This window comes from Aspergillus pseudonomiae, assembly GCF_009193645.1.
Source record: "Aspergillus pseudonomiae strain CBS 119388 unplaced genomic scaffold BDV37scaffold_147, whole genome shotgun sequence".
In the NCBI taxonomy this organism is placed as follows: domain Eukaryota; kingdom Fungi; phylum Ascomycota; class Eurotiomycetes; order Eurotiales; family Aspergillaceae; genus Aspergillus; species Aspergillus pseudonomiae.
This window is the reverse complement of record NW_022476139.1, coordinates 36,438-57,043: the sequence shown is the minus strand read 5'-3', so window position 1 is coordinate 57,043 and position 20,606 is coordinate 36,438. Positions and strand designations below refer to the sequence as shown.

At 48.0% G+C, this 20,606-nt stretch overlaps 5 protein-coding genes across 5 annotated transcripts; 3 read left to right on the top strand and 2 right to left on the bottom strand.

The window, feature by feature from the left end:
• Positions 1-3,215: 3,215 nt before the first annotated feature.
• BDV37DRAFT_289243 (alpha/beta hydrolase) lies at positions 3,216-4,093 on the top strand (the record flags this gene model as incomplete). The annotated part of the gene is made up of 2 exons (XM_032088418.1): positions 3,216-3,695; positions 3,746-4,093. The coding sequence occupies 2 exons, from the start codon at positions 3,216-3,218 to the stop codon at positions 4,091-4,093; spliced, it is 828 nt and encodes a 275-aa protein (XP_031934981.1).
• Positions 4,094-4,680: 587 nt separating this feature from the next.
• Positions 4,681-8,578, bottom strand: BDV37DRAFT_291749 (major facilitator superfamily domain-containing protein; the record flags this gene model as incomplete). Its single annotated transcript, XM_032089021.1, has 5 exons — positions 4,681-5,532; positions 5,594-5,705; positions 6,862-8,028; positions 8,080-8,362; positions 8,419-8,578. The coding sequence occupies 5 exons, from the start codon at positions 8,576-8,578 to the stop codon at positions 4,681-4,683; spliced, it is 2,574 nt and encodes an 857-aa protein (XP_031934980.1).
• A 1,645-nt stretch (positions 8,579-10,223) lies between these two features.
• On the top strand, positions 10,224-11,883 carry BDV37DRAFT_276759 (cytochrome P450; the record flags this gene model as incomplete). The annotated part of the gene is made up of 2 exons (XM_032085623.1): positions 10,224-10,652; positions 10,720-11,883. 2 exons carry the CDS (start codon positions 10,224-10,226, stop codon positions 11,881-11,883), a joined length of 1,593 nt encoding a protein of 530 aa, XP_031934979.1.
• Positions 11,884-12,532: 649 nt separating this feature from the next.
• BDV37DRAFT_276758 (cytochrome P450) lies at positions 12,533-14,350 on the bottom strand (the record flags this gene model as incomplete). Its single annotated transcript, XM_032085622.1, has 5 exons — positions 12,533-12,733; positions 12,819-12,953; positions 13,020-13,631; positions 13,709-14,052; positions 14,116-14,350. The coding sequence occupies 5 exons, from the start codon at positions 14,348-14,350 to the stop codon at positions 12,533-12,535; spliced, it is 1,527 nt and encodes a 508-aa protein (XP_031934978.1).
• Positions 14,351-18,930: 4,580 nt separating this feature from the next.
• Positions 18,931-20,587, top strand: BDV37DRAFT_265171 (alpha-mannosyltransferase). The gene has a single exon (XM_032083754.1). The coding sequence runs from the start codon at positions 19,129-19,131 to the stop codon at positions 20,569-20,571; it is 1,443 nt and encodes a 480-aa protein (XP_031934977.1). The 5' UTR covers positions 18,931-19,128; the 3' UTR covers positions 20,572-20,587.
• Positions 20,588-20,606: the final 19 nt, after the last annotated feature.

The window sequence follows — 20,606 nt, the reverse complement described above, 5'->3', positions numbered from 1 at the left end:
CGTCGAATCACTTCACTTTGAATGCTGTTATAATCTTCCTGCCGGAGCTTCTCTCCCGAAAGGTAAGCTCGCTAGCAGGAGCATTCCCACTCCATGCCTCAGAAGATTCGCCTTCTTTTTTACCTCCCTTATGGGTCCACAAGCAAAGCCCCGTCATTGTGCAACTGAAAGTTGAATCGTGATAAAATCAGAATTCACCACTCCTGAAAGGAATCGGTATATTTGGGTGTGCAGGGGTGATTGCGTTGGGTGACCCACACGTATATGGCTTGGCTCCGGTGAAGTTGGTTTCCTGTCTTCTACCGAGTGAAGGTGGTAAGAGATATGAGCGGGCACCTCTGACCTGTTTGTGATGGTCAGTGCTGTTTTTCAGTTTTCGCTGCTTGCCGCTATTCTCCTCTAGTTTCCTTTGCAATACAGATTCCATATGTTCAGAAGTCGACAGATGAATTAATGCAAACCTCTGTCAGGTAGCAGAGGAATAAGCAATACATACCTCAGTCATTATGAGTCACGCATAGTGTAAGTCATGCAAATTGCCCAGCAGGAGCATAGGACTGATTACATTATTACGGGCACATTTACACAGCTCAACGCTACACTGAAAGGAAATGCCACATACAGACATGGTTTATAGCTAGTTTAATCGCTCAAGAACCAGACAAACAGATCACTGACACGTGAACCTTTCGTGATGGACATTGTAGTAGACCACGGTATATCTGTTTGGATTACCTATATTCATTTCATCAAGGAAGGCTTGTGACCAGGCATATATAGTGTGAACCTACAGCTTCCAGACTGCATATCCTCAGGGTGCCATGTTAGATCAGTGGAACTGTATAGGGAAATGACTCCGCTAACTTTCAATCGATGAGGAACTAGAAGTTAAGTGGGAAGAGTAATTTTACAAGGAGCCGCAAGTGGAAGACCTACCAGGGAACCGAGGCGGCGCGAGCCTCAAGACGCGGCAGACTTTGACAAGGGCTCGCCGCGAAACCTACACTGTCACATAGTTCCGTCATTCTTATGGTATGATGATTGGACTGCTAGTGATCTCACTCAACAGGCTCTGCCTGCGCCACATCGGACAATATCCTTCTCAGTCGACCGACTATCAGCCTCATCCACACAATTACAAACTGCAACAAATGGCTCCATTCGGGTCACTACGACCCATCCCAGGCTGCGACCTTGGACTCTGCGCGATATGCAGAGAATGGATTGGCCAAAAGCCCGGGGGAAGAGATTGTATGACAAGTGAAGATAGCATATTTAAAGTATCCACTAAGTGGAGAGCATGTCTCGAGAACCAAGGCTATCTGAGCGGCGAAACCTCTGATTTGCAGAATGCGGAATTCCGTAAGCCTTGGATGTGGGCTTGGCTTTATCGGGCGGGTGTGTTTGGCTGCCACCTGCTATATCATTCATCACAGCTGACCTGAAGTAGTTATCTATGAGACATCGACGAAAACGTTCTGTCTCACTGGGGTTAGCATGGTTGTTGATGGGCACGACTGCCTAATCCAGGCACCGGAGGATAGCGACCAGTTTTATTTCTGCACCCCATTGGAGGAGAACATGGGTATAAAGCTCACAGAGGCGTACCCATTGGAAATCCCGCACAGGATGCGTCGTAAAACAGGAGCCTCTGGATATGCTATGCATGAAGGGTTTTGGGTATTGACGACGCGTCTTCTGGATGTCAACGTCATCAAGACTCATCTGAAGGAGTTCATCAATGCTCTGCCATGGGCATCACCGACTGCAGGTCGTAGGGCGAATTTTATTCCCCCAGCGGATCCTTTGAGCCTTCTTGAGATTCGAGAGTTTCTTGCGCAAGAACGAGAGACATATCCCGTCGCGAGGCACAAACAACGTTCAAATCATGGCGTTGATCAGTTATACGTAACCTTCGGTATGCCACTTAGCAGGGTGTTTATGCAATCATTCTTTACACAGGGAATGGACTTGCGATCTCCGTTCCCTTCCGTCGGAACTTATTCTCCAGATCATGGACTACCTACTCGGATCTCAGGAGATCCTACACTTGATGCTGGTGTTCCCCTTTTGGGTTCCTAAAGTCCCCTATTTCTATTGGCGTACAAGATTCAGGAAGGAGGTTATGTTGGAACAGGACGAGCTGCCGGACCTCGATGCACTCAACTGGCAACGTGCCTACTGTGGTCTTGACTACCTCTATGGGGCCTCTCAAGCGATATGCGGTCGGCGACGGATTCCGGCAGAAATACAGACTATAAAGTAGAGGTTCCTGGCGTCCTTGCGTAATGAATGACAGGGATGAGCGATATGGACACCAGAAACTCTACGCTCATTGAGCTAAGAGCTATCTAGCTGTCAGTTTGCTCTATGACAGATCACCCTCCGTTTTTTTCTCCCCCATTCATCTTCGTTCTGATTGTTGTGCCTGAATTTCTGACTATACTGTATTTCTCCTTTCGTTTTTCTATTCATGTAGCTCATTTCAGCCCTCCATTCCACGAAATTACGTTGAATGTCGAGACAACGCCGTGGGTGTTTCCTCCTGAATATGTTTCTAGGCGTTGAATATTGCCAATAAATTAGTGACGAACCTCAAAGTAGCAGCCGAATGTTTATTATTACCCCTCCCAGTAAGAAGCAGAAGCCGATCAAGATGTAACGGAAGGCCTCGCCCATAAGTCTATACTATCGTTGATGGGATAGGATGTTCCCTCCAAGGCAGGGGTCTGGGCCATTCGGGGACTGGAGACCAACACAACCCAAGACTTTACCAGTAGCCTCAACAAAGGACAACCAGTGGGTAAACAACCTGGACCTTTATGAACGGTTGATTGGAGGTGGAGATGCGCTATCTGACTTAGTGCATCAACCGAACCGGGTATAATTATGTGAACCCCTGTATCGCGGCGCAATGGCCTATGATACTGTGGCCTATTCCTGTTCATATCCAACTTAGGGCAAGGCTGGATCAGCTAAACCTTTGACACTCAGGGGCTATGCGTTAATCAAACAAAGATGTCTACTTCATCCCTGCAAATCCGCAGTTCCCAAGCGAACTTTCTCGGCCCCCACGAATACCTGCGGTTCCTGTTGCAAATATAAATACCTCAACGTGCTCCGTTCATCCGCTACGAGTTTATCGAACTTTACAGCTATACTCATCCCCGCCAAGCCATAACCTTCCAGGATTGATATTTCTCATAAACATTAAGATGAAGCCCGCTATTGTCATCTGCCATGGCTCTTATCACAGCCCCGCCCCGTATGAGCCCTTCATGGAGCAGCTCCGAGCCAAAGGATTCGAAACCTACTGCCCTTTCCGGCCAACGTGCGATCTCAGCAAGCTCAACGTGGGGGATGTAAACCATCCGGACTTCGACCTGGAGCCTCCAGCAGAGGGCTACCCTACCGATACCGACGATGTCAATGTCGTTGTCGAACTGCTAGACAAGCTAGTGAACCAGGAGGGGAAACTCGTCCTGTTAGTGGCACATTCCTCCGGTGGCTGGGTTGCGACCCAGGCAGCCGTCCCAGAACTGCAAGCCACGTCTCGGGAGAGCGAGGGCAAGAAAGGGGGCCTGATTGGTATCTTCTACATGGGTGCTTTCGTTGTGCCCGTCGGCGAGTCCATTCATAGTTTTTTCCAGCCGAAAGACGGCACGGTTTTCACTCCACCGTTTATGAAATTCCACGTATGTGTCAGTTGATGATAGAAGGTAGATCAGAAGCTAAACAAAACCAGAAACACGGCGTCAAGGGCCTTGGAACCCCGGTCGATGCCCCTCGCTTTTTCTTCAATGGTCTGGATGCTGAGTCCGCGGAAAAATGGACAGCTACTCTCACTGCGTCCCCCGTCAATACTGACAGGCTTACGAACGATGCCTACTCTGCCCTGCCATGTGCATACCTGGTGCTGGAGCATGACTTGACTCTGCCCAAGGAGTATCAGGAAGGCATGATCGCGCTTCAGACACTGGCGGGCAACCGGTTTACAATTTATCACGCGCCATCCGGACACTCGCCTCATTTGGCATGGACGGAGGAGCTTGTTGATAAAGTGGCCGAATTTACGAATCAAATCCTTGCGTAAATTGGGTCTTAGCGTATCCGTATTTTTGGGCGGTGTTGTATGTCTGGTCGGAAGTAATTCAGAGCATATTAAGTAGTTCCCAAATAATATGGGTGGCCGAAATAACATGCTGAAACGAGAGCAGGGTAATAATTCAGGAAAATACTTAAGTGAAAAGTCTAGTCCAAAGAGTTTACTTGTAGGAGACACCTTTACAATATTTTCTAGAAGCTGAGTTGGTAAATATGGATCTCATCAGCGAGAGTGCGGTACATCGTTATTTCCAAAGGTCGATACAATAATTCACACACCATGATCCATGAGAAGTAGTCCAGTTCGCGTGGGAATGCTGTAATGATATATTATATTCACAATCAGTCAAACTCAGTCTGCACCCAAATATTAAACCAGCGTGACAGCTGTCTTCCCAGCACCGTAGGAACAGGGTCTTTCAATGAGCGGAGAGTCCATCTTGTAGTCCTTCCACAAGCTTTCGAGTTCCAGGAAATTCCTTCTCAAGGGCAGCAAGCACGCTAGCCCAGACTCGCTCCGATCGCACCACAGCATTGGGGTCCGAACACCACTTCGCAGGCCTGTTGTTCACATTATTAGCGGTCTAGTGTCTTCCAGTCCATGCCTTGTATATAAACAGACCTATTGATTGAGTCCCATTGCCAAAACTGCCCGTGGCCCTCTTCGCCAAGCATAAGGCCACTGAGATATGTTCTTGCGCCCTGTTCAGCTGTTTTCATCATCAAATTCATAGTGTTGACAGCGACGCGGACTCCGAAGGATTGATCTTGAAAGTCTCTTGCCAGTGCCGACTGAGTTGGGCCTGGGCCAACAACAACGACGTATACTCGAGGTGATCCAGCTTGATCGTTCGCCAGCTTCACAAGGTGCCACTGCACATACATGAGGAAGAGCTTTGTCAATGAGTACTGTTGAATAAACCCGAACGTCTTGAATGAGGCTTCTGAGTTGTAGACATCCAGGATATCTTTCTCCGGGTTATCAGTGTCCGGCAGCAGCTCCGGCATCCGCTGATGTGTGCCAGACCCCACTAATTCAATCACCGGGGTGAAGTCGTCGATCTTGCTCGCCAATATCTTAGGCAGCAGAAGTAATGCTAAGAGTGTCGTCGAGAGTAGATTAACCTGGAGACCCGATTCGAATCCGTAGGCTGATTTTTTGTACGCACGAGGGCTAATGCCGGCATTGAGCACAACGTAGTCTAGGCGGTCCACCTCGCGATTTATGCGCGACGCAAATGCCTCAATCGTAGTGTAGTCCAACATATTTAGATGCCAAACGTCGATGGTGACATTATTCGGGTGTGTTTGGGCTAGGATCGCCCTTTTGGCCTCCTCGCCCTTCTCGACCGACCGTACGCCGATGATGATTCTTTTGGCAGAACCACGAACGAATTTGATCACTGATTCATACCCCAGACCGGAGTTCTAGATAGAAACCATTTGTTAGTTCGGTATTGGCGGTAGTTAGCTCTGTAACGAGGCATACCGCGCCAGTAATGAGTAGAGTCCGTCCAGTCAGATCGGGTTTCGTATCGCGCGGCGGCCACACTTTGCTCCCTAGCATTTGATACAGAAAGGCCATGACGTTCTGAGTGATACTACGTGTTAGTACTTTCAGCAAAAAGGAATTTCTGAAGAAAGAGAATGTGTTGCGAGGAATTCCAGATATTTATGCAAGGGTCTCGGCGCTTAGCATTCCAGCACTTCCGAGTCGGGTTTCAAGTCCGAAATCCGAGCACAGAGTCAAGTAAATTTTATGAAGCCAACTATCTGGATCTAGTTATCTGTTTGTGCTATTAACGGTGCAAGAGGGAACGGCCTTGATATGAAATAACAGGGATGGCTAGGTAAGGAGAATTCTAGCATTAACAACAGGCAACCTTATACCATGTTGAAATCAGCTGGATATTTCCCATCTGTTTTATACTGACTGACTGTGCTATGTACATTGTCTGGTTGATCATTGACTATCTATGGAAGATTCCAAATGCAAATTACCTCAATATCTATATACTTACTCTACATTGTGACGATATGACCTCCATATGACCTCCATAAGACATTCCTCACGTAGAAAATTTTCTCCCCTCTGCAACCTACACATCAGTACTATTCCTCTCAGTGAGAAGATAATCATGGGCAGCGCACCGTTATATGTATATAGTAATAAGTTAAAAGGCTCTCCCGATCACTAGTCGGTGGCCATCTTGAAAGGCATATAACAATCCGAGTGAATCGGGGAATCGGAATTGAATCCCGTCCCGAATCCCGTCCCCAGCCGAAGCACAGATATCCTCGTCGGTAGGGAATGCCATGGTCTGAATACCAGCGGCGCGTGCGAAGATGCAAGTACTCATTGATATCGTTGAGCAACTCGTCTTTCTTCTTTCTGTCGAAGATGACGGTGGAGATGTTGCGCCACGGTCGGGTGTTGTACTTGGACCATCGCCCGGCGGATTCGGAGCTACAGGTCGGCCGGTACACCGTAGTCATGGTCATTGATAAGTGCTATTTCTGCGATATTATCCCCACAAGCCGGAATCAAACTGGTTTCGCAATGAGGATTATGACATTATATTTGCCAAAGACTATATATAGCCTGGCAACCGAGTTAGTAGACACTTATTAACCATTAACATATATGTAGACCGAACCCAAATTTCCCTGACAGAGTACATCCGGTACAAGCCCTAATATCAAGCATCAGATCCCGTTCCCTTCCCCTTCCCCTTCCCATAATCCAACTTCTCCCACCTCATCGCCAACCCGCATGCCAAACAAAGTGCCCCACCAGCAACAACCAAATAGAACTCCCTAGCAAGCACATCCGCAACAGCCTCAACCCCACGCGCAAGCACCGCCGGATCTTCAGATTCCCACACCGCAGAAGACACACCAGCCAACGCCTCTCGCAGATCCTCCTCGGAGTACCCATTACTCCCAACAGCATCTGTCAATAGATTGAATCCCACATTCTGGAAGATCGAGCCCGCTACAGAAAGAATGATAGTAATCCCGCCCATCTGCGACAGGTTGAACAGGACGACACTGTCTACCTTATCGCGCAGGTCTTTGTTGATGACATTGGAGACGCCGACACCATGTTGGTATGAACATCCCAGTCCGACTCCGATGAGGGCTTCTAGACCTAGCACCTGTGATTCTGGAACATTGGGGCTGAGTGTTGCGGCCATCGCTGCGCCTCCGGCGATGGTCACTGTCCCCGCGATGATGTAGATTATATTGTAGCGACCGAAGACCGGCAGGAGCGCCCCAACGAGCATAACTACTGCGATGAAGACTAGGACGAATGGGAGAAGACGGACGGTTTGTTGTAAAGCACTGTGGCCGCGGGCGAAGGCGAAGAAGAGCGGAGTGTAGTACAGTGTCACGGCGTACGATGCCCCTGCGCATCCGGACGCGATCCACAGGGGAAGTAAATCAAGGCGACTGAGCAGGTGCACCGGAATGGCACGTTGGTCGGGAGTTGTGCCGATGCAACAATACTGTTGGACGATCCACCCGATCATCACCACGCCGAAGACTACCCACACGGCGATAGATGCAGCAGATCCCCAGGCCCAGACAGGACCGGAGAATTCCAAGGCCAGGGCAAACAGAACCGGCGCGGCCATGTTCATGCTGATGCCAATAGGGTCGATTCGCGCAAGGCGAGACCATACGGGAATGTCGGGTCCGAGGTATTTGCTAGGCATACAGATAAAGGTTATAATGAGGCCAAGGCCAGCCCATGGCAGGTTCATGTAAAAAGCCCATCGCCAGGTCGTGCTGCTGTTGGTGGCCAGGGCTGACCCGATGGGGCCGCCGATGACGAGACCTACGGCCCATAATGCACCCAGCAGTCCAAAAAGACGGGGTGTCTCGGCTGGAGTGGCGAACACGGCGACGAAAGTCAGATTGCTAATCTGGTTAGGGCATATGACTCTGCAGCGGAGATCAAGGATAGCTCACGATTGATAGATCACAGAACCACCCACACCCATGATTGTCCGACCCACAATGACCGAGGATAGATTATGGGCCGCTCCTGCCACCGCAGCCCCGGCCATGAAGACAACAATACTGACAATATAGATCCATTGCATGTCGAAACAGTACAGGATCTTCCGAGAAAAGGATAATAAGGCAAAGACGGCTAAGCTGAAAGAAAGGCCGATCCACGGGAGAAGCTCAATGTTACCGAATGCCTCGTACAGTCGCGGCTGGATGTTGGCCACGTTACTCACATCGTATCCTAGAATACCGTACTCAGCAAAACTGGGAGTTGATTCGAGAGCATGCCCAACTAACCATTGATTACCGTTGTTAGCATGACAACGCCGAGACTCCCTTTCCATTTCCAATCAGGGATCTGATCCCGAGGCCGGGGAGTGTCTGGAGCTGTCTTCTGGAGGGCTGCCTCCTTCCTGGATGACTGCGGAGAGAGGGTGCTGGAAGATTTATCCGTCATGATGACTTTCGAATGGTTAACATCAGCATGGGAAACAGGAACGGGGACGGTAAAGCACCGTGTTGCGCATGGCAAGTGAGCGTATTTCAATAGAGATATACGTGCTTGCGAGGAAATTGTGAATCGATGCGGTAAGGGATGGATATTGTTAGGCCCCCTGCAGGACTTGCAGCTCCACCTCACTCGGATACTTCCACAGCGGCAATTCGAAGGATCCACGCGGAGATAATCGGTCGCTGACAGCATCTACAAACATTCTTACACACCTGCCAATAGCAATCGCCGTGATGCCACACTTTATCTTATCAGGCGGACCCCACTACAGGTGAGTTCGTTGACCTTAACACACCTAAACGACTTCATGTCCTACTTTGGGGGCCGATCAGCAAATCTCACTGTCAACAGTTGGCATTCATGAGACATAAACTATATTCTGTCGCACATTCCACTGAGATTTGACCCCGCGTGCCAGCTCCACCTGTCGATCAGGCCGGACACAAGGTGGCTTTGCCCTGGTTGTTAATCAGATTGGTCTGCCTTGTCCATTTACCGTACTCCATATACACTGGCCAGCTGTTGGCATGTAGCATGCGGTCTGCTGCGTTAAAAATAGCCATGTACACATGAGTCAGCTACATGCTATCCAACCACAGATAAGGTAGTCAGTTATGTTGGCCATCTTATTGCGAGCCTATCGTTAGCCTTCAACACGGATAGTGGGGAAGTTTATCGGTCTAAGCCCTATCCCTAGTCCCACATGATTTTATCATGGAGACGACTGGTTCCACGAGTTGACACTTGTGCTCAGGCCATGCTCAATAGGCGGTAGTAAAACATTATCAACTAACTATACAGTTCATTTATCATTTATAAACACACACCGGCACTCGCGGTTCATATCATTGGCTGCCATCCTTGGGCAAGCAATGTGGCATCAGTATCTGACCGCACTTCGCAGGTTTTGACCCCACGAATCAGAAATCAGGGCAGACCAGAGTCAACATATGTTAGCATTTGTGTCCTTTCATAAACCCACGCGACAGGCTAGGTGAAACTTGGCGCCTTAGGAACCCTTTCCTTGAGGATGCACTGCCAAAATGCCGAGATGACTCCCAGAGATGCCAAGCAGGATCTAGCAACGGCTATACACCGCCAGAGTAAGTATAATGTAGCGCTTATGTAGATCCCTATCAATTAAGGCCAATCAGGGTACCCTGCTACGCAATGCTATTGTTATAACCGTATGATCATAATTCTCCGGTCCGCATGCGGCCGTGGGCAAAGTACCTCGCAGGCTTAGTTGTTAAATGGTCGTAGTGGAATCAACCTAAACAACTGTACCTCACTCTCCTACTGCTACTGCCGCCCGTGATTTAATGCCACAACTGGCTATTTGTGTAAACCTGGTCCTGTCTCAGTTTTCCATGAATGGCTGAGGTAAAGTTTTCAGGCGCTCCATGAGCTACTGGGTATCATCGGATGTTCTTGAACATCACAGAAGACTCACGAGGGACTTCTTATTATAGCCTGGTGTGCAAATATGTATATAATATATAAGTTTATCTCGGGTAGGCGATCAGGCTATTGATTCAAGTCTTGCAGATCATTCTCTGAAATCAAACCCTACATGTGTCGGGTCGGAACCATGGCCGAATGTCGTACAACCCTAATGGAAACATGGTTCATTCCCGCTCTCGTGGCCGCCATAATTGCGGCCCGTCTGTTATTCTCCTTCTACTCGTCATGGCGACATGCACACAGGGCTCGCAGCTTAAACTGCCAACAGGCCCCATTGTATCCGACTCGGGATCCCTTCGGCATCTCCACCCTCCTCGAAGCATTACAAGCGGATCGAGACAAGCTTCTCCCCGAGCTATCACAGAAACGGGTTGATCTACTTTCCAGTCTGCACAATAGATATGTTTCCACCTTTCGTGTGCGTCAGGCGGGTCGAGAAAACTTCTTCACCGTCGATCCCAAGAACATCCAAGCCATGTTGGCGACTCAATTCAATGACTTTGGTCTGGGCGATATGCGCCGCAACGCAGGAGCGCCTGTGATGGGTCGTGGAATAGTGAGTGTTCCTGGCTACTTTTCTCCTTTCTCTCCAAGTTACTGATCCGGACTTCGTTTGGATCTAGTTTATCTCGGACGGTGCGGATTGGTCTCATTCAAGATCACTACTACGGCCCCAGTTTACACGCACGCAGATCAATAATCTCGAGATGGAAGAGCGCCATATTCAGAATGCGTTGAGAGCGATACCGACACAATCAAATGGGTGGACATCTGACGTTGACATCCAGACCATTTTCTTCCGTCTGACTCTCGACTCGGCCACGGAATTCCTTTTCGGCAAAAGCTGCGACACCCAGGTAGCTGCCCTGGAAGAAGATGTTGGAGAGATGTCAGATAGCTTTCTCAACAGCTTTGATCGGTGCGCATGGTACCTAGCTGCTAGACTCCGCTTCGAGCGCCTGTATTGGGTCGTTAACAACAAGGAGTTTCGGAACTGCATCCGCGTGGTGCATGACCTCGTCGACGGATATGTTCATTCAGCCTTACAGAGGGCGCAACAAACAGAAAAGCCCGCAGACCTAGAAGGCCGATCACATTACGTCTTTCTGGATGCGCTCACCGCGACAACGACAGACCCCGTCGAGCTACGGGACGAGTGTATCAATGTCCTGTTAGCCGGTCGTGATACCACTGCCTCACTGCTGAGCTGGACTATCCTTCTTCTCGCCCGTCACCCACACATTTTCCAGAGACTCCGTAAAGAAATCATCGAACACTTCGGCACCTACAGCGAGCCGCGCGATATCAACTTTTCCTCGCTAAAGTCCTGTCAGTATCTGCAACACTTCATAAACGAGACCTTGCGTCTCCATCCAGTCGTACCCTTCAACCGCCGGTGTGCCAACAAAGACACCACATTACCTACGGGGGGCGGCAAGGACGGCAAGTCGCCAGTGTACCTCCAAAAGGGTCAACCCGTCCTTTATAGCAGTTATGTCCTACAACGCCGGAAGGATATTTGGGGTGAAGATGCCGAGGAGTTCAATCCCGACCGGTGGTTCGGTCGTAAGGTCATCTGGGAGCACATCCCGTTCAGCGGCGGACCGAGAACCTGCATCGGGCAGCAGTTTGCCCTTATTAATACCAGCTATGTGTTGGTGCGGTTACTGCAGCGGTTTGATTCCATTGAAGATGTCTACCCTAATCGGCAGATCCGCTATGGTGTCACTCTCACCAGCTGTCCGGCTGATCGGGTTACTGTTAGGATGCACCAGGCCGAGCTATAACTTCTTGCTTGAATCTTGGTGGTATGCCAAAAGGGAAATCAGGATGACACTTGAATAGCGTGCTAACTTGGTAGAGGATAATCACCCAAATGAATCAGGGGGTGGTATGGGTCACATGGAGTCACGAAGTTTTAATGGCGGTTGTTAGATGTCCACATCACTTAATGGTGGTAGTCAGCGGTTGGCCCTTTTATAATTGCTTTCTTTATTTTTATTTTTATTATTTTTTTATAGTTGCTTACCCTCTTCATGATACGCCATTTTATGCAACCACTGACGTAAATAATATTCCCTTGTAGTTCCTAGATATATTTTCCCATCAAACGTTAACCCAGCGCTGCTCGGACTTGGTTTTTAAATTTACACATATTTCAGCGATATCAGAGAATTGTTCGTCTCGCCTCTGTAGACATGTAGTCATCAATGTGACCCTGAAGATGAGGTTGCTATGAGGATAACTGAGGAGAAAGAAGGAAACCTCCTATATTTCAAGAAGCATGTAAGATGAGCTTGGATTGATTCCATGATGCGAAATAAACAGAAGCAGTAGACAAAAGATAATAGTAACGAGGTGAGGGGGTAGATCAATCGCTATATAAAAAGCACCCACAACCCTACGTTTTTGCGGCCCAACCGCTATGACCAAGGCCTAAGCCTCGTTTTCCACAGGCTTCCGTGGTTCAATCCAACACTTGTACTTCGGGTACACGAACCAAGCACACCACGCATCCCATGGATCCTTCTTCTGCTCGAACTTCAAATCAAATTTGCGAACAATCTGGGGCAAGACCTTGGTAATCTCCAAGAGGCTAATATTGCGGCCAATACAGGTCCGAGACCCGCTGCCGAACTACGAGAGCGAAACGTTGATGTTAGTTTCAACAATCCCGGCCAAACGATGTCTAAACAATAATATTATTTGGCGTTTGACTTACCGCAAACATCATCGAATCTCGGTAATCAGGCTGCGGCTTGTGCTCCAACCAGCGTTCGGGTCGGTATTGATCGGCGTCAGGGCCATAGACCTTTTCGCTGTAGTGTAAGGGCCATGCATTCGTGCCGATGTGTGTCTAATATAGTGATCAGAGTTAGCGTACCTGAAAGCAGGATTCCAATGGGGGTATAGGAATCCTTACTCCTTCGGGTACATAGTACCCTCCAGTAAGAGTCATGCCTCCTTTCGGTACAACTCTTGCCAATATCGTGCCGACACCAGGATGCACTCGTAGGGTTTCCTTGATGACAGCGTTGAGGTACGGCATCTCCTGGGCTTGCTTGTATGTCACTGGATCTGAAATGCGACCTTCTGCAGTCATGGTATCAATCTCTTGGCGCAGCTTAGCCAGCTTGTCAGGATTGCGGTAGATATACCACAAAGCGGCGCCGAGAGTGAGGCCAGTCGTGTCCGAACCCGCGCCGATATTCGATCCGCAGGAGTCCAAGACATTATCGACTCCAACTTTGTGAGCAGCCTCCAATTCAAGTACCTTTCGCAGAAAGGTGTCGTATTGGGACTTCTGCTTGGCGCCGCTGTTGGTGTTGCGGTGCTTCCAGTACTGGCTCCAGATATATTCAGTCAGTTTCCCGGTAGATGTACCCCGCAAGAAGACTCTTTGTGCTGCTCGGAATGTACTCTGTAATTCGGGTAATAAACCCATGATACCAATCGTGTTGTTCATTGTATGCAGCTCTTTGATAATGCCTTGAGTGTCGCCCATGTTCTCCATCATTCCGAAGTTTTGGTCAAACTGAATTCAATCCATTAGCCTTGGAAACTGCCTACGAGGAAACAGAAGCACGGTGCAATGGATTATATCCCACTTACTGTAATCTCTCCAATGACATCGAACGCATAGAATTGCATGAACTTGGGTATAGAGACTAGCTTTCGATTCGCGGCAAGCTCGCTCATCTTTTTGATACAGAGAGTTGTCATCCGATCGACTGCGTCTTCGTAGGCTACCATGGCCGACATCGTGTACAGGGATGCAACTTTCCTTCGTCGGTCTTTGTGGTCCTCGTTGTCCCGCACGGTGAAGATGTTCTTTGGGTCGCCCAAGGAGTCATAGAATTCGGACTTCGGGAAGTCCGCACCGAAGCCGTATATCTTCTTCACATCCTGTGGGTCGATGACACTGTACCTATTGGGGCTGACACGGACCACCGGGCCTATTGCTTATTCTTAACATCACCATTCAGGTATTCCTTTGAAGATATCTCGCCAGTACTGACCGTATTTCCTATGCAGACTTATATATTCCTCATGCGAGCGGCCTTTCATCAACTGACAAAATTCCCAGAGAATGGTGAAGCGGGCCCAGAAAGGGCCCGGTACGTTTTTCAACGGGGAGAAGAAGCAGTTGTATAGAAAAGGTACAACCCAGAATATGAGAAGAGATCCCACCAGCAGACCACAAACACCCCGCACAGGATTCCCTTGGACTGTGTCCAAGATCTTACCTAGCATGTTGAGTATTTGTCTATATTTTCAGTGAGAGTGTTGAAGAAGTAGGCTATATGTCAAATAGGTTACCAAAAGAGATATCAATGCCCGTTAGGAGATGATAACTGGTTTGATCCTGAACAATATCCGTGTCCCAGGGGCGCAACGGGGGATTTTATAGGTGGGAAAAATGCACGTCCATGCTCAGCAATTCCCGGAGAGACAAGAGACCTTCCGATGATGTGGAGAACGCAGGTATCGCAAATGCAGAAACGGTGACCGTGCAGCGGCTTGCATGATCTAGCGCTCCAACGTCTCAGGACCATTTCTACAAAAAGACATATGGTATATAAACATCATCTCTTCTTCCGTACATTCTTTATGTATCTATGTCGTTTCCAGGCGTTGAATATCCTGTAATGGCATTAATTCGGGTCCTACAACCATCCTGCCCGCAATAATTTCTCTCCTCGTCTGTACATATACACACAAGTCTTCCCCCACAGTACAAGCCTGTTGTGGGGAAGTGGAGCTACCTCACCTGGCATCGAGAAGGGTAAGGATTATGGCACCCTACTACGGCCCGCACTAGGAAGGCGAGCTGTCGTTACTAAGCGGAAGGTCGCTGGCTTGGTTCCGATGTCGATCCTTCTTGATTCCATGCAGTTTCAGATCTTATTCTTCAGTGTTGCTGGTTCATTACGATGGGTTATCTACAGGGCCTGATTGGACTTGGTTGACGGTTATACGGGAGTTATTGAGCATTGGAATGTACCATACCCACATTCTCTCTCGAGTAGCAAGAACACTATCAGCGGACATTAAATTTCCTAAACGCATTGTGGCGAGTATCAAGCCGATCTCAAGCATTGACTAGAGCTACGAAGAAAGTGTAGTTCAAACCCGGTGCATCTATCTTTACCCAATCTACCGGGTTATATATTTAGCTGGCCGACTTCCTTCATAAATTGGGCTCATATCTAGACATTGTAACTGCGGTTGGTTAACCGAAATTAGAAAACCCAAATCGAACCTATTGTCGGACCCCATACGCATGCTTTGTTGATTATCGTACGTTGTGTCTCTCTTGTAATTACCAACATTGGATATTGCTGATACTTGATGCGCTCTGTCGAGCACAAAGTGGCCAGCCTACCAAGATCAATATATATTTCGCATGCACGTAGCACCTCTCGGAAATACAGAAGTCAGCATGAACACCTGTTACTTGAACATGAAATGAGAGACTATGGGACGGGCTTCGTGAAACGCCTTCAGCATGCAAAAATGACACCTGGCTCAGACAAGTCATGAAGTCTCATACTACAGTTGCTCATCCCTCTATACCCTTTTGTTGTTTTTCGAGCCCTAATGCCAAGAGGCACTAGTGTACATACACAAGGACAATACCTGTACCAACGGATGACATTCCACAAATTCTGATTGTATTGTATTGAACTGTAAAGTGATAGAAATGATGTATTGTGTGTGTATCAGTAGTAAACTGCTTCTAGTGGGACGCCTATGTGGTGTAGGCTAATATATGGCTTCTTAGTGGTGTGTAGTGCTATGAGAGAATAATATTTAGACTCAGGTCTTGTTAGACCCCCTGATTCTTGGATATAAACTCTATTGTGTATCTCTCGAATATATCCTTGATGCGTTTTACATCCCCTTGTATTAATCCCAGACTAGTCAACGAGGACTTTTCCAAGACGAACAAAGAAGTACAATATAATCTCAAGAAACATTCGGTTTTTATTATAGAATTCAGTGGAGGGTAACTCTAAACAATCGAACTGTGTCAATAGACACCGACCAAGATCTGGTTAAAGCACCCGATTTACAGTGGGAGAACATAAAGCAAAAGGCTGAAAATGATATTTATCGAAAAATCTGCCGTAAGCAACGGGCGAGATCCCATGATACTATAGTCAGAGCATCTGTGAACGAACGCGGACAAGTTGACCTATCATCTAACAAAACGCTTTGACAGTGCTGGTGTTGACTGTGACCCTATACAAAAACAGCTTCTGATGTGGGAAATCTATTTTGTCTTGGCAAGAAGCTCAAACTATGTATCCACACCGGTAGAGACTTCTCAAATATGCCGAGGGAGGAGCTATGTTGGAGACTCTCGATGGCGTACGTGATGATGTTCGTGAATAGCTCTATGTAGAGAAGGTAGTGCTCTTTGAAAAAACAAAAGGATCCGTGGCACCCCAGAAGTGGAGCAACGTGTCTGCTAATTAATATCAATGTCCTCCCTGGCAGTCATCACAGACCCCAACGGACAACAGTCGAGTCCAATTCCGAACTGTCTTTAGTGTGTGAAGATAGCCCGGAGCGACTGGAGCTAACAGAGCGGAACAGAGATGAATGTGGATTCTCCCCACCGATCCTGAATGGCTATAGGCTACTGATATGATGGATCAACTAAACACGATGGGAGCTAAAGGTAGATCTTCGTGCCCGTCGAATCAGCCTAGACTACTAACATTGATCAGCTGAACATGATATTGCGCAGTATAACAGTGGGGGAGCTAAAATGCGCTTCTGCTCTCGTAATGGCTCTTTTCTTGGATGGATAAAGACTAATTACAACCTTCCTTGATAGCAGCAAATTCTTCTTCTCCTTCTCTTGCATCCGTTACTTCTTTTCTGTTATTCTAGCAATTCTAGACAAACACCAAAATGCCTGTCAGTACAACCCAGATATATATGATGATTGTTGAAATTTTCGCTAACTATACATTAGACCAGTTTTGTATGATCTCTATTATAATAGCCAATAATGAAAGTACCTTATCGGTCTGACTATCTGTTTCTCTAGATGGTGATGGTCCAAACCCCCGAGGACCCTGAATACAAAATTCTCGGCCAGCCAGGAGACACGTGAGAATTTCTCAAGCAAGCAATTACAGATTTTAGAGACAGTATATATCTAACCAGTTCTTCAAGCACAGTGAAAGTCCTGTCATCGATGCTATCCAGACTGCACTATCTCACTATGATATCAAGTTAGAGAGTGCTAAACATGACCGAAGTCCACAGGATTTGCCTTGGATATTTATTGTGATGTACGTTATACTCTAACTATCAATTGATGATACAGGAAATCAAGCCCTTGATTAACCATATTATTCTGTCTAGTGTGAAAACATCAGCCAGCCTTAGTGAAGACGATTTCAAGCAGGAACTAGAAAATAATTGGGAATCATCATTTGACCAAGACGGAAACGCCCTTCCTCCAGCTGATATTCTGGTCCAAAGTCAAGACTAGGAATAGGCATACTAATGAGAATAAAGTTATTAGTTGGGTTGATATAATTAGGATACAATGGGGTGTGAAATATCTGAAACTGGCCAAGTATTGCCTTATCTGTCTTCTTAATTATACCATCCTACCAGGTAGGAATCTCATGCATTCAGCCATTCCAGTACTGAAGTCAATTGAACTGTTATATAAGTCACTGTACCACCTACAGTAAGGAGATCGTCCGGTGAATGTAGAAGCAATGGAGGAGTAGATTACATTACAGTAATGTCAACAGGAATATCGCACCCCAGGATACAATTCCGGAAATTGGTTGAAAAGTAAAAAATATCTCTTGATTAGTATCAACTTTCATGTCGTCACACTATGGTTCCAAACAACTCTCGAGTTTTAGAGATAAAAGCCAGTTTCTAGCCTTAGCATACATACTCTAAAGTACATGACTGTGGCATCGGAGTGATTATAAGGGTTGCTTAGTAGCCAACACACTATGCCTGACTATTCCTCGCAGTTAATATCTTTTGGCTATCTTGTGAGAAGGAAAACAAGGAATGCACACAAAAATAGCTAGATCAGTTGACAAGAATTGTGCTATGTTACGATATGACTCTTCAATGGTCAGACAGTCCAAGATTGCACCTGTATAATCTACATGTGGAAGATATACGCGCTTGGGTAACATAATACAGGGATACTATACAGTACAGCATGACAGCGTTCAAAAAACAATCAAGGATGATCGTTCGAAGGCGCCAACCAATCGGACTGGATTAGATAATCGTGTCCGAGACCAGCTTCGGAAATACCGAGTCGGGTGCCAAGCCTCGACTACCGTCGACCAGTCGAAGATATTTTGATTTCTGGACTGTGGATGGCTTGCTAGACTGTTTCTATCTGATAAGAAACTATCTAACCATGTTCTGACCACTTGAGCCCAGCCGCGTGTCAGCTTTGCGACTAGACGTGCTCTTGATTAAAATGAAATACACCACGAGGAGCGTTGTCCCGTCCGCTTTTCTGTCTACCTACAGAGATGTTCTCTGTAATTTGTATATAACTCCCCGACGGTTGACTTACTCGGCACTGTAAAGTAGCAAAAAGCTACTCTGTACGTCGCTACTTGTTACTAGCTGCGGGAGTGATGGATATTTTAACTTAGGGTATCGGTTCAATTCCCCACCTAAAGACACTAAGCGGAAGGGACCCATGGCTGAAACATCTCTCCATCGACCTTGGCACGGACTGTGTCATATCCGCGTCAAGAACCGGCGCTGACGCGGCTACACTCCGTTGCTAACCCTGTGGCACCTGAATGACCGATCGTCCGCGGCTAACCAGCCGTTACCAAGTAGGCAATGATTGGATTCCTTTTTCACTCGACCGAATCTGTAGGGCAGACACGCCCAGGTGCTTTTGGTAGTCAACCCTGTCTCTTGTTCTGGCCAGTTTCCTATCTTGCCGGTGAATCCGGACCCACCTCTACGTGAGCGCTTCTTTCCAGCGACAATCTTCACCATTCGGCATCATGCATCCGAGTGTTCGATACAAGATCGGAATTTTGGCACTTAGTGCGCTATTGATCGTTTACTCCTTACACTTGTACTGGAAAGCAGACGTGGAATTCTCTGAAGCTATTGAACCTTCGTCACTCCAAGCGCGACAAACACTCCTGTGGCAACAACTCAGCTCCTTGTTAGAGGACCATGCCCCGGAATGTCCTTCCCCCGAGAGAGATGACAGTTCCGGAGCAATTCCGTTTAATGCCGTGAAAGGCGTGTCTCGGCCGGACCTTATTACCAATTCCGAGCGCATCCAAGGACCGCTACAGAGCGCGCATGACAGGTTCGTGGATGCAATAAGAAGCTCAAATATAGATAGGGCCTATAACCCTGGAACCAGCGGCATCGTGTCCAGCGCCGGGAAGTCATACCTTCCGCTGTTTGTCACTTCATTGCGCATGCTTCGACGGACTGGCTCAACTCTACCCGTGGAGCTCTTCGTGAAGGACGCAACAGAATATGAGGCCAAGATCTGTGCAGAAATCCTTCCTCAGTATAACGCGAGATGCATTATTCTTTCGGACATTGAGGCCAGCCAAGGCTACTCCACACAGGAGATCGCGCACTACCAATTGAAGATTTTTGCGGTGTTGTTTTCTTCCTTCGAGAATGTCATCTGGATGGACTCAGATGGCTTCCCGCTTCATAAGCCCGAGTCGTTATTGCAGAACGAGCCGTTTACATCAACCGGTCTCGTTACCTGGCCGGACTTCTGGGCTTCGACGGCCTCGCCTCTGTACTACAATATATCTCGACAGTCCGTTCCATCGATGACGGAGCGTGCTTCCTCAGAAACCGGGGTGTTCCTGATCTCGAAGAAAACTCACTTCCTGACGTTGCTGCTAGCTGCCTATTACAACTATTATGGGCCGTCGCACTATTTCATGCTACTTTCGCAAGGCGCGCCGGGGGAAGGAGACAAGGAAACCTTCATCCAGGCCGCAGCTGCCATGGGCGAGCCGTTCTACACGGTCAGCGAGAAGGTATCCGCTGTCGGGCATGCGAAGCCCGACGGGGGTATTTCAGGATCTGCCATGGTTCAAGCGGACCCGATCGAAGATTACCGACTGACCAGCGAAGGGAAATGGCGGATTAAAGACCCATCTGTCGCGAAGGCTCCTCGGGTGTTCTTTGTCCATGCGCATTATCCCAAGTTTAACCCCGCAGAGCACCTGTTCGGCAATCAGTGGGAGACCGCACCGACGTTGAAGCCGGATGGTAGCGATGGGAGGGCATGGCTTGTCGCCGAGAAAAGCTACTGGGAGGAGATCAAATGGGTTAGCTGTAACTTGGAGCATGTATTCGAGTCCTGGAGGGGCAAGTCGGGGATCTGTGATCGCGTATCGGAATACTGGCGCAATGTGTTTGAGGGTCCTAATGACCAAACGCCCGTGTTCACGCAAAGCTAAGACTGTGCAGTGACACGTGTACGCTACGTTAGCGA